Here is an 11,223-nt window from a genome sequence, read left to right as displayed (position 1 = left end):
GCTGAATGATGTCGCTGACAGCGGTGCTCTGAATACCAGCAGCGGGAGTCAAGCTTGCGCTGCCAATGGCGCATCATCTGCAGCTGATGATGCGTGAAAGCGGGGGGAGTGCGACTGGCGCCGCTGCCTGCAACGACGACGATGACGAAGCTGAAGCGCCGCGCATTACAGCAGCACTGATATCATATGTGGTGGTGAAGCGCTTCGTCGTCGAGGGGCGCCGCGATGTCCGATGCTGCTCCGTTGCTGCCCTGCTCCATCGGGCCTCAATGCGGGAGCGGCGCAGCCCTGGAGACGCAGATATGAGCCCCGCGCCGAATTCTCGCTTGCTCGCAGAGAGAGCCACTGTCCACGGCCACTGCGGTTGGCCCCACACGAGTGCGGGCCGCATTGCGCACGTTGAGAAAAACGCGAGCAACGGTTGACACGGGACGGCGAGAGAGAATGAGAGGTGGTGGTGGTTGTGGTGATGGGCTGTTTTGCGCGGCGCAAGGGAGGCTTAGAAGAGAGAAAGCGGAATGAACGAGACGAGAGTGAAGTGGTATATGGTGTCTTGTCCCTTTTCCTACGTGCCCATTCCCTGTCATACAGCATGAGTGGAACGCCACTCTACACAGCAGCCTCTCACAGGCCCCATCGCGCGGTGCGAAGCAGCCGTGGCCACACGCGTCGCAGCAATGCGTCGGCTCGGTCATCTCGGCACGACCCCCTGCCTCACACTCTGCCCACCCCCGCTCCGCAGGTCGTCTCACAGGCGCTCCTACCATGCCGGTCGCCATGTGGTGCGTCTGCCTCGCGGTGGCTCAGGCGCCCCACCCCAGTGGGCAGCGAGGCCCAGGGTGAGATGCGTTCAAGCCACGCTGGCACTTTGCCCCATTCTGTGGATGGCACAAGCGTGTTCGCTGTCGCAGGCCGCTCCAACGCAACGCCATCCAGGACCTGACCACCGACATCAGGAGCGACAAGTGGCTCGGCATGGGCGGAGATAGGAGGGGGGGGGCTCTCTGCTTGGCTCCTCCACCGAGTGGAGGTGGTGGACCCTGCGAGTAAACGCTGTAGCGCTTGCCGCCATCAGGGGGCGGCATGCGAGCAGCTGATATTGAGAGGGTGATGTCGGAGGCGGCGTGCGTAGGAATGCCGGGTCTCATGTAGGGGTGGCGTTGAGGAAGGACATGCAAGCAAGTCCGCTACACAGGATGGGCGAGGGGCCAAAACAAACAAAAAGAAAACAATGCAGCACTCAGAGCTTTACTCATGGTAGAGGGCGGTGCGTGTACACGTGCACGTGGCCTACTTCGCTTTGTCTGTGGTGGCAGAGGAGACCTTTTGACGGCATGAGAGTTTCTTTCAAATTTTTTTTTATTTTCTCCCTTTTTTCTTATTTTCGTTCGAGTCAACAGAAGAGGATAATACGAGTGGAGTGGCACATGAACTAATGGTACAAAAAGACAAAGCGGAGAGGGGGAAGGCGGAGGCCATCTTTCAAAGAAGCGTCTTTTCCATTAATTGTGATCAACAGGGACACACACACACACACACGTGCCGAGATGCTGAGTGCACCAACTGCATTGAGAGACGAATACACATGCAGGAGGCGCACACAACCCAGCAAAAAAAAAAAGAAAAGCAAAGAAAAAACAACCCGAAGTCGTAGCTGTGGATTCGCAGTTAGCTGCACGAGATTAGCAGACGCGCGCTACTTTCGTGAGGCGACTGGGTGTACACATGTAGTGCCCATCCACATCCACGCCCACACGTATCCACACACAAATACGCAAAAAGCGGCAAAAGAGGAAAGAGGAATGAGTCACATGGGAGAAGGACAAGTCTGGTGGCGGGGAAACAGGCACAGAAAAAGCGAGGGAGGAGCAGGGTCATCGCCGTATCACCTCTTTGTTGTGCATCTGCGCCACTCCCATTCCCCCTCCCACATATTGCGTCCACTCTCTTTCCTCGTCGGATTCCGATACATCACCACTGCAATGGTGTGCTATATAATGCAAGTACAAAGCGCAAAAGCAAAACAAACAAAGGAGAATAAACACACCAAGCAAAGCCCCGGAGGAGGAGGTGGTGGTGGAGGTGCGGGGGTGCAAGTACGAAGAGCATCCGCAACAACAAACCCCCACTATAGCTCCACATGCCGTAGCCACGCACATGAACATGTGCCTCATATACCACTACAATGCCCAGGCAACTGCACGCTTGTCTGACATCCCCAAAGCCCGCCAGTCGCCGTCCTATAACCTTTTCCCCCTTCTGCACCCAATGTGGACAGTATCACATCTGTTTTATGCATTTCTGGCCGCTGCGAGGGAGGTAAGACGAGCAGGTAACACCTACTTGCTGACGCCGAAGACTAGGAAGTACACAAACTCCGCCACATTCAGCTGCCCCAGCAGCCGCCCTGTGTCCGGGTCCACCATGAAGAGCTCCTTGACGCGGCGCCGCACAAAGTGTGAGAATATTTCCCGCAGCGTATCCGTCTCGTAAAAGACAAAGATGTGGTCGCTAGCCTTGCTCGCCAGCGCCTTCCGCACTGTCAGCTGCGTGTCGTACACGCCCTGGTTCTCCATCCGCAGAAGGTCGCTGCGACTAACGACGTCGACGATGGTGCCATCTTTTTGTGCGCAAACAGCGATGCTCTCGGTGCTGTTGTCCAGCATAAGCGTCAGCGCCTCGCTCAGCTTCTGCTCCATCGTTGCAAAGATGGGCTTCCGGCGGTGTACGCCGATGTGCGGCACATACATGAACGGGACGTCGAAGATGGAGCTGTAAGGGCCGACGCGCACGTCAGAAGCGATGCCAACACCACCAGACCCACTCGCCCCTGCCGCCTCTGCCTGGGTAATGATAGACGCAACGTAGGGGGGCAGCACATAAGCTTCGCCAAGAGAAAAGACTCCCTGCGGGTCGTCATCGTAGTCGTCAAAATAGTTTGACCTGAGCGGGTGGCTGCTGTTTTGCTGTAGCGGGGACACGTCTGCGTTGCCACCGACAGTGCTGTTTGCGCTGCGCGTGGACAAATCGTCGTGACCGCCGGCGCCGCTGGTCGTGTTTGTCGCTGTGGACATCGTCAAGTTTGTGCGGTGAGGGGCACCGCCGCCACCAACGCCGTCACCTGCTGCGCCACCGCAGGCCCGACCGATTGACCCAACGGCCTTCTCAATGTGAAAGAACATCACCCCAAGGTACTCGACAATCTGCTCCACGTCCATCATGGCGACGAGGCTGAAGTCCTCGCCCTCCTTCTCCGCTAAGGCGACGATGCGGCGGACGCAGTGCTCCCGCATCATCTGCAGGCAGTCGTGGAGTGAGGTGTCGGTCTTGCACGTGACGATACCGCTCTTTGGTCCTGGCGGCGCACCCAACTTCTCATTCGGCCGTCCGAGTCCCTGCGTCTCCTTCACCTGTTGCCAGTGCTCGATTGTCCACAAGGCCACCGCATCTGCCTCCCTCGGGTGTGATTGGCAGTATAGGAGAATACAAATGTAATCGGTAGAGGTGAGCACGCCGACGTACTGCCGCTTGCGCGGGTCCCATAGGACACAGCTCTGGATGCGCGTCTCTTGGGCAGCGATGAAGGCGACGGACAGCGGTGCCTGCACATCGAGGACCACCACCTGGGTCGACACGCCGAGCATGTCGTAGCAGCTGCAGTTGCGCAGGAAGTCGGCAATCGGAGCTGCGAGGGTGGCGCACTCCTCATCGGTGGGCCTGTACTCTGCTTCCAGAAGAGAGGAGCCTGTCTGATAGCGCGTGTGAGCCGCACTCGCGGGGTAGTAGGGGCGCTGCACCTCAGACGAAGCCATAATTACGCGAGCGGGGGAGCACGAAGGCTAATTGAAAGGACAAGGCTGAGGGAAAAACAAAAATAGAGAAACTCGTGAAAGAAGGATGCACTAGACCTGGTGGTGGTGGTGGAAAGGAAGGAAGGGGTGGTGGTGGAATGGTGTAGAGAAGCACACATAAACACCAACGAACAACCTCAAGGGTGCCAGCAGCGTGTTTTTGCTTCGATAGAGGAGTCGTGGTGGAGGCAACAAAGAGACGGAGAGTGAGCAAACACACGTGCGCAATCGCAACAAGAGCACACGCACTGAACAAGAAGCGTTCGAGAGAAATAACCGACTGACCTTCTGACAACGAAGAGGTGACGAATTTTTTAAACAAAAAAACAAAGACACATAAGGCACGCACAAACAAACTATGAGACGGGTAGGGCGCAGAGGAGGGATTCGATCGGTGCGCAGCACACTTTACGCAGACATGTTTACATGCGTGACGTGGCCACAGCGTGAGCAGCAATAAGATAGAGTAGGAGAAGCATTACCATGGCGGCTAGGCGCGGTGAATAATGGAGTGCATGTATGACACTCTTCTCTGTACCATGTCACCTCTGAACGGTGCTGGAAGCAAACGATGAGGTGGGGGGGGGGCGGAGAGGAAAGCCTAACCTGGGTGGCGCACTCTCTGTTTTCTTTCCTTTGGCGTTTCGCGCTAGGCGTGCGGTGTGTCGCTGGCACGGGTGTCACCTTTCTGGGTGCCCACGCAAGAGGTGATGCCGTCACCGCTACACAAGTGTGGAGAAAGAGAGACAAACAGCTCCACTTTTGCTGGACATCGAGAAAAAGATACCGCCACACGTACTCCCACACACGACTTCACTCCCTTTTCAACAAGAGTCATTTTTTTTTGGTCTTCTTCGCCAACGTGTCTATACCAACACGAGCAAGTCCGCAAATGCACGCATACAGCCGCACTTCACCTATGCCTCGGGCTGCATTGTGGCTATTTCAAGGAGCCCGACTAACCAATACCGCTGGGTATCGTTCAGCCCCACTGCAATGCCACCGCATACCGCGCAGGCCAGGCACAGGATTACGCTCCGCCTCACCGCAACGCGGCACAAGCGGAAGAGCCGTGGATGGGTGCGTACATCTGCCGAATCGTCCACCAAAAATGCGCTGACCCAAGCGCCCGCACAGCCGTACCCGGGAGGACAGGCTGCTGCAGGCCCTCGGTTCCCCCCCGCAACGAGTCGGCACTAAGCCCTGATGCCACGGACCAGGGGGTGGTGGTGGTGGTGGTCGGCATCACCAGGGAAGAACATGGAAAGTCAAAACTCAAAAACAAGAGGGGGAGAAGGACGACGGCGGCGTCATCTCTACAAACATATGATTGAATGGCTTGCGAGACTCGGCAAGGTATGGGGTGCAGGTGAAATAAAAGGCGATGGAGAATGAATAGGGAGGAAAGGAAGGAGGAGCAAAGGGCAAGGAGGAAGGGGAGGGGGGACAAGAAGCACTCGCGACGCACGCCTCACCCCCACCACTGCCACACAAAGAACTCAAATCGAGAGAACGATAGAAGTGGCGACGACCACCAGTACCCATGACGAGGAGCGAGAGGGGACGGAGGAAGGTGGATGCGAGGTGGGATCTACGCTGGCCCAACTTCAGCAAAAGCGAGTTTCTTCCTTCTGTGAGCAGCTCCGCACCTGCGTAAGACGGTGAGCATACATGGGATGTGTCCAATGTCTCCGTCGTTCCATCACCCTCGCATGCCTCTTTTCCTTCACCGATAGAGCGCCTAGGTGATGTTCTTCTCAGATCCATTGGAGCGCGGCTGAATCAGCTTCTTCCAGTTGAGGGCATAGGCGTTGATGAAAGAGCGGATCTGCGTCGAGATCTGCATGGCACTGAGCTCCAGCTTCAGAAGCGCATCTGCATCAATCTGCTGCAGCTCCATCAGCACCGACGGCGCAGCGGACTTTGTCTTCTTGTCATCGTCGCCGGCCTTGCCGAGCACCTTGTCTTCCACGGATCCACGGGCGGTGAGGTAGTCGCGCGTCGCGTACATGCCTGCCACACATGGCACACCGCCGTCCTTGTCACCACCGGAGCCAAGCAGCTTTCCTTCCAGCGAGTCAACCATCTTCAACACAGCCATCTGCACCTCGACCCCGAGGTTGTCCTCTGACTTTAGCTCAGGAATTCGGCACGCAATGACGGTGCGGATCGTCTCAGCACCGCGGTAGATGTCGTGCAGCTCCCCTTGAAACTCGCGCAACGACGCCACGACGCTGACCGGCACCGTTTCCGCGGCGTCTGCTGTGTAGGGTTTCGCCAGCACTCCTTGGCGTGCGTGGTGTGCATTCGTAGCGCGCGCCTCGAGGTCCGCCAGCACCTTCGAGGACCATTCTTCCACGATTGCAAAACTCGCTTCCTCACTGTAGGTGTCGCGGATGGCCTGCGCCATGGCACCACGCTTCGGTGGCATCTTCAGTGCGTGTAAGGGAAGAAGGGGGTATAAGGCTTCTGCGTCTGAATGTGTATGCGACTGCTTGTGCGGTCTTGGATAGCAGCGAATACGAAGAAACGAGGAATACACTGACTTGTGACAGCGGAAAGAATACGAGAGGAGAGAGATGGGGGGAAAAGGGATGGACCATGAAAGGGGATGAAGGTGGCATACAGCCGGGCTGGGGAATGACGTCTTGACGGCGAGAGTAGCCGCGTATGGGGTAGTGTTCTCTGAGAGATCCTTGCACTTGAGCACAGACGCAAGAGTAACGGATACGCACCCGTGCACGTGACTCGGCTCGGTGGCCGCACGACTTCTCGGCAACTATGTTACGGTTGCCCCTCTATAGCTTGACTTGCTGCTCAGTTTTCTGCTGTACGTCCTCCACAGATTTCTGTGACGGGGTGGGGGAGGGCCATAAAAGTACGGCACCACTTTTCTGCGCCTTGTGGAATGGGTTCCCTGTCATAACGGCGCTGCCCATCTCGAGTTGACGCGTGGCGCCGTCTTGGAACGCCGTGGTGGCGGTGGCTTCGCAGTCGACGTTGGTCGTAGCTCGTCGAGTGCTACGGAGGCGCCCTCGTCACGGGCCACTTTCGCCTCAGCTGCCGACAATATCGTCTCGGAGGCTCGTCTCTTGCGCGTAGCTGCGATCTTCTTGCCTCGGCGTCGTTTTCGCGTCGCGGCAGATCGCGGGACCTCTTCAGTCCTCTCTGCCTCATCGACCCAGAGAAAACCGTCGTGAGCCTCGCTCGAGTCCGTGAGCGACTCGTGCTGAAGGGGCGCCGCACTTGCTGATGCCGGGGACGACAGTTCCGCTAAGGCGGGCGACGAATCGCTTGTTGCACCGCCACCAGAGGGGCGATTGTCTGCCTCGTAGTAGTAGTACACGTACTGCTTGGCAGCACCGATCCCTGACGTAGACCCCGTCGCCCCGGTACCCTTCGCTTGCCCTACCACTGTTGGGGAGGAGGAGGAGCATGCATGTGTGAAGGAGCTCTGTTCGCGCGTGTATACGTCGGGGCTCGGACTTCGGCGAGTAAAGACGTAAACTGGGAGCGCTGCCGGTTTTATGCGTACGGCTGGCACGCACGTCGGCAGCCCAACAGATCCCACCGAAGAAGAGTCCCTTAGCGGCCACTGTGATGCCTCTCCGCTCACAGGCCTCATTGCAGTATGTGTGGTGCTGTTCATGCACACATGAATCGGCTCAGCATCGAGGCGGAGAGGCCGGTGCACACCTGGCGCAGCGCGAGCGACGCTGGAGCCCACCTTGTGCTCATTCCCCAAAGACGGAGGTAGCAGAGCTTGAGTGCTGTGCTCGCTGGCGGGGTCCTTCTTCTTGCTGTGATTCTGGCGCAGCTCCTTGAGCACTCTCTGCACCGCGCTTGTTGTACACAGCGACGTGGCGGGGAGCGCCGGCGACACAGCGCCGCCGCCGGTGGCGACGGAATTGTTTAACACCTTCGACACGGGGATGCGAAAGCGCTCCGCCGTGTCAGATGCGCTCTCTGGAGAAGAGGAGCCGTCAAGTTGCAGAGGTACACTGCCGGGGTTCGCATCATCTTGTCTTTTCACTCTCACAGGGCACGCCAACCCGGCGGTGGCCGCCTTGTCGTTGCCTACCAGCTTCACCTGTGAAGGGCTGAACGCGTCGCATGCGGTAGGACTCGAGGGCTGCGGCTGAGGCGTCGCTGACTGCCGGTGGCGGCGGCGAACAAGGCTCCAGAGCCATGCGCGGTCCAGCACCAGCCGCGCTGCCAGTGGCGAATGCACTTCATCGGCCACCTCCTCCATATCCTCCGTGTCCTTCAACCACCGCCGTAGCGCCGTGGCGACCGCAGGGGTATGAAGGAGGTCCTTGGGGAAGTGCTGCTGCATGCTGGGCAGCACAGACAGATGGCGACTCCCTGAGTGCTGGGAGCCGAGGGAAGGGGAAGGGGAGGAGTGTGCCACTGTCGTGGCTGAGATGTCACAGGAACCCTCGGCGTTGGTGCAAGCCGACGTTACAGATCCGAGGCTGCTGTCAGCGATACTCGGCGCGTGTACGAGGTGGTTACCGGACACCATCCAAGCACAGTTAACGCCCACCGGCTCGGCCGGGAGTGATGCGAGGTATCGGTCGTCCACGTGGCGCTCCTCGAGAAGTTGCGTTGTGTGCCGGTGCCACCAACCCATGTACTCCTGAACCACATGAGGTACCTCGTAGAGGCGTCGAGTTGCCACCACGCGGTGAGCCACGCGCACTTGGTGGGTTGTGAGCGCCGACGACGATGAGGGCCGAGGTGCGTCACCTCCGGCAGGTGCGTCGATGCAATGCCACAAGGACTCCTTCGCAAGCTGTTGGACTTGTTCCACCGTCGTTGAAGAACACTCCACTGCTTCCACGTCGATTGGTGTGTACCTGCTATGCCCCTCTGCGCCATCTCCTCCATTGGCGATGTCAGCTCCATCGAGAACGCCGCCATCTTCGTCGAAGGCACACTCGAGGAAGCTCAGCACATCACCCTCCTGAAGAACTACACTGCGGCCCTGCGGCACCCGGTCTGGGCCGACAAAGGTTGGATTCTCGCTGTGGTTGATGAGGAGGTAGTACGAGGTCGTGAAGACGGTCGGCGGGGGCGGGCCAGCAGCACCTGTTGCTGCCCCACCGCCTTGTTTCGCCGGCTCGACGATTACCACGTCGCCATTGTCCCCGACCCCACCCACCGTTATCGCATGCGACCCGCTCCGTGGCAGAGGTGGGTACGCTTTTTGAAGCTGTCGGTGCACAGCTGCTGTCTGCACGTATACGACACGTGCGTGAAGTCGCCCGGCACACTCGTGTAGCAGCCTGTAGACGGCCGGAAGGGCTGAGTGACGTCCAAGCGCCACGTGCGCCACCTTCGTACACCAGTAGTCGCTCTTCCACGGAGACGTGCGCAGCGAGGCCGCCGCCGCGGTGGATTCGTATTGGGCATAGAAGGGGGTCAGCAACGCCGGTGTCGGCAGCCGAGGAAGTCGTATGTCTTCGTTGCCTAAGCAAGAGTTGACCACAGCCAACTGAAAGGCAACCGGCTCACCAGGGTAGGATCCGGAGCGGTTATGCGATGCTGAAGCTACGGGGGAAGCTGCCTTGCTCGAAGTCTTCTTGCGGGGCATCACACAACGTCACCCTGTGGAGGAAAAAAAAAGGAAAGCGACCGGAGGGACCTTTGCTTTCTGCTATGAACGCGCACCCGTACGCAGACGCACAGAGAAGCGCGAATGACGACGCGTGGTCTATGTGGCCGGAGTCGGCTATTCAATCTATAGGTGTGCCTGTGAGAGTGAAACACACGCCGCCGGTCAACTCTCCCCCAATCCACTCCAGACACACACACACACACACACACACACACACACACACACACACACACACAACGTGCGTTGAAGAGAAGGGCCGAGGCTGCCAATAAAGGACACTCGTGTTCTCGGGTTGGGGATGCCTATATGGCCATCGGCACTCTTCCGATGTGCATGCGGGTTGCTGTGATGGTGCCCCAAATTGCGGAATGGGTGTGTTCTCCTTCTCGTGTTTGTTGCTGCCTCCGTGTCTGATTTGTGTGGGCTGCGGTGAGGGGTGGTTTGCGCCGCGTCCACAAGCTACTCGGCAAGAGACGGAGGGGACTTAGGGGGAGGAGGGGGTGGACGGGAAATGGAAAGCGATGCCAGCCAAAAGGTGAGGAGGGGTGAGATCAGAAGCGATGCACGCGTACGACTGCGTCGCACGGTGGGGGGAAGTAAGAACCGCAAAGCGACCTGCACGAGGAGTGAGAGAGCAGCATCATCGCCCATTGGATGGTCGCGCCTGTGTCACGCCCACATGCGAGAAAGAGTATCGAGAGTCAGCACCCTTTCAACTGAGCCACGCTCCCATCCAAAGCACGACTTGGTGGGTGACCAAGAAAAAGTTGAACCAACTTGACACACACACATATGCTTGTTTGTTCTCCGACGGTGCTCACTACTCGCGTCCCCTTAGCGCTGTATTCCTCTATCATGACTTGTTTCTCTTTCCTCGGCTAAGTGTGGAGGACTGAGGAGCGAAGAAACGTGCGCTCTCCCAGTCTCATAACGATCTTTCTTTTCAGGCATCCATGTGGTGGCCTCGTTGAGGAGCGGGCCCAAGCGGAATGGTGCAGCTTTGAGCTGACAAGTTGCGTCGTCTAGTGTGTGCTCGAATACAGAGGCCCACACGAAGACCCCCGCAGCCATCGCTGAAGCGTTGTTGAGCCATGCACTTGACAATGGTCAAAGGCAGTTGTGTTGCGATTCTCAATAAGGGCGTGCGTGCGTACCGCCTGACGGTGACGGACGGGGGCTGAGTCGAAAATGTGCAGTTGCACCTTGCTGGGCGTTTTACCTCAGGTTAGAGTACCGACTGGTCCATGATGCAGCGTGTGCAAGGGGGGTGCTAGTCTCTCTCCGTAGGTGCTGGCCTGGTGTACAGCCGCCCGGGTCGGATCTGCCGCAAGCGTGGCCAGTCGTCTGCACTTGCAATGGAGTGGCGTTGGCGTGTAGTGTTGGCGAAGACCAATCCAGCTCATGACTTGTCCTCTTCCTGTGTGACAGGCAGCCTCGCCTGCGCGGAACCCACCTTGGCAGCTGCCCCGACCTCAGCCACGCGACTCCTGTTGCCGTAGCGCAGCTCTAGAGTAACCACTGGCGTAGCCGTGGCGTGGATTGGCTTTGCCGCATGTTTGCCTTCAGATCCTCTGACCTGGCGATTCACCTTGCCAATCAGACAAGATGCGAGAGTGTTCAGCTGCCTCGCCATCTCGCGTACGCCTGCCACGCCTGCTTGGTTCCCTTGGGCGTCGTGAACAGGAATATGTATCCACCACCAAGCAATGCGTTGTCCTCCAGTTTCTTGTGAAACTCTGCCACAGCACTCCC

The 11,223-nt window shown here is 58.3% G+C and overlaps 3 protein-coding genes across 3 annotated transcripts; all 3 read right to left on the bottom strand.

The window, feature by feature from the left end:
• Window positions 1-2,339: 2,339 nt before the first annotated feature.
• LBRM_34_0750 (conserved CBS domain protein) lies at window positions 2,340-3,812 on the bottom strand (the record flags this gene model as incomplete). Its single annotated transcript, XM_001568138.1, has 1 exon — window positions 2,340-3,812. One exon carries the CDS (start codon window positions 3,810-3,812, stop codon window positions 2,340-2,342), a length of 1,473 nt encoding a protein of 490 aa, XP_001568188.1.
• A 1,780-nt stretch (window positions 3,813-5,592) lies between these two features.
• LBRM_34_0740 (putative proteasome activator protein pa26) lies at window positions 5,593-6,261 on the bottom strand (the record flags this gene model as incomplete). The annotated part of the gene is made up of 1 exon (XM_001568137.1): window positions 5,593-6,261. One exon carries the CDS (start codon window positions 6,259-6,261, stop codon window positions 5,593-5,595), a length of 669 nt encoding a protein of 222 aa, XP_001568187.1.
• Window positions 6,262-6,771: 510 nt separating this feature from the next.
• LBRM_34_0730 (conserved hypothetical protein) lies at window positions 6,772-9,447 on the bottom strand (the record flags this gene model as incomplete). Its single annotated transcript, XM_001568136.2, has 1 exon — window positions 6,772-9,447. The coding sequence occupies one exon, from the start codon at window positions 9,445-9,447 to the stop codon at window positions 6,772-6,774; it is 2,676 nt and encodes an 891-aa protein (XP_001568186.2).
• Window positions 9,448-11,223: the final 1,776 nt, after the last annotated feature.

The sequence above is a fragment of the Leishmania braziliensis genome, chromosome 35 (genome assembly GCF_000002845.2).
Source record: "Leishmania braziliensis MHOM/BR/75/M2904 complete genome, chromosome 35".
NCBI classification, from domain to species: Eukaryota; Euglenozoa; class Kinetoplastea; order Trypanosomatida; family Trypanosomatidae; genus Leishmania; species Leishmania braziliensis.
This window is presented reverse-complemented; position numbering and strand designations above follow the sequence as displayed.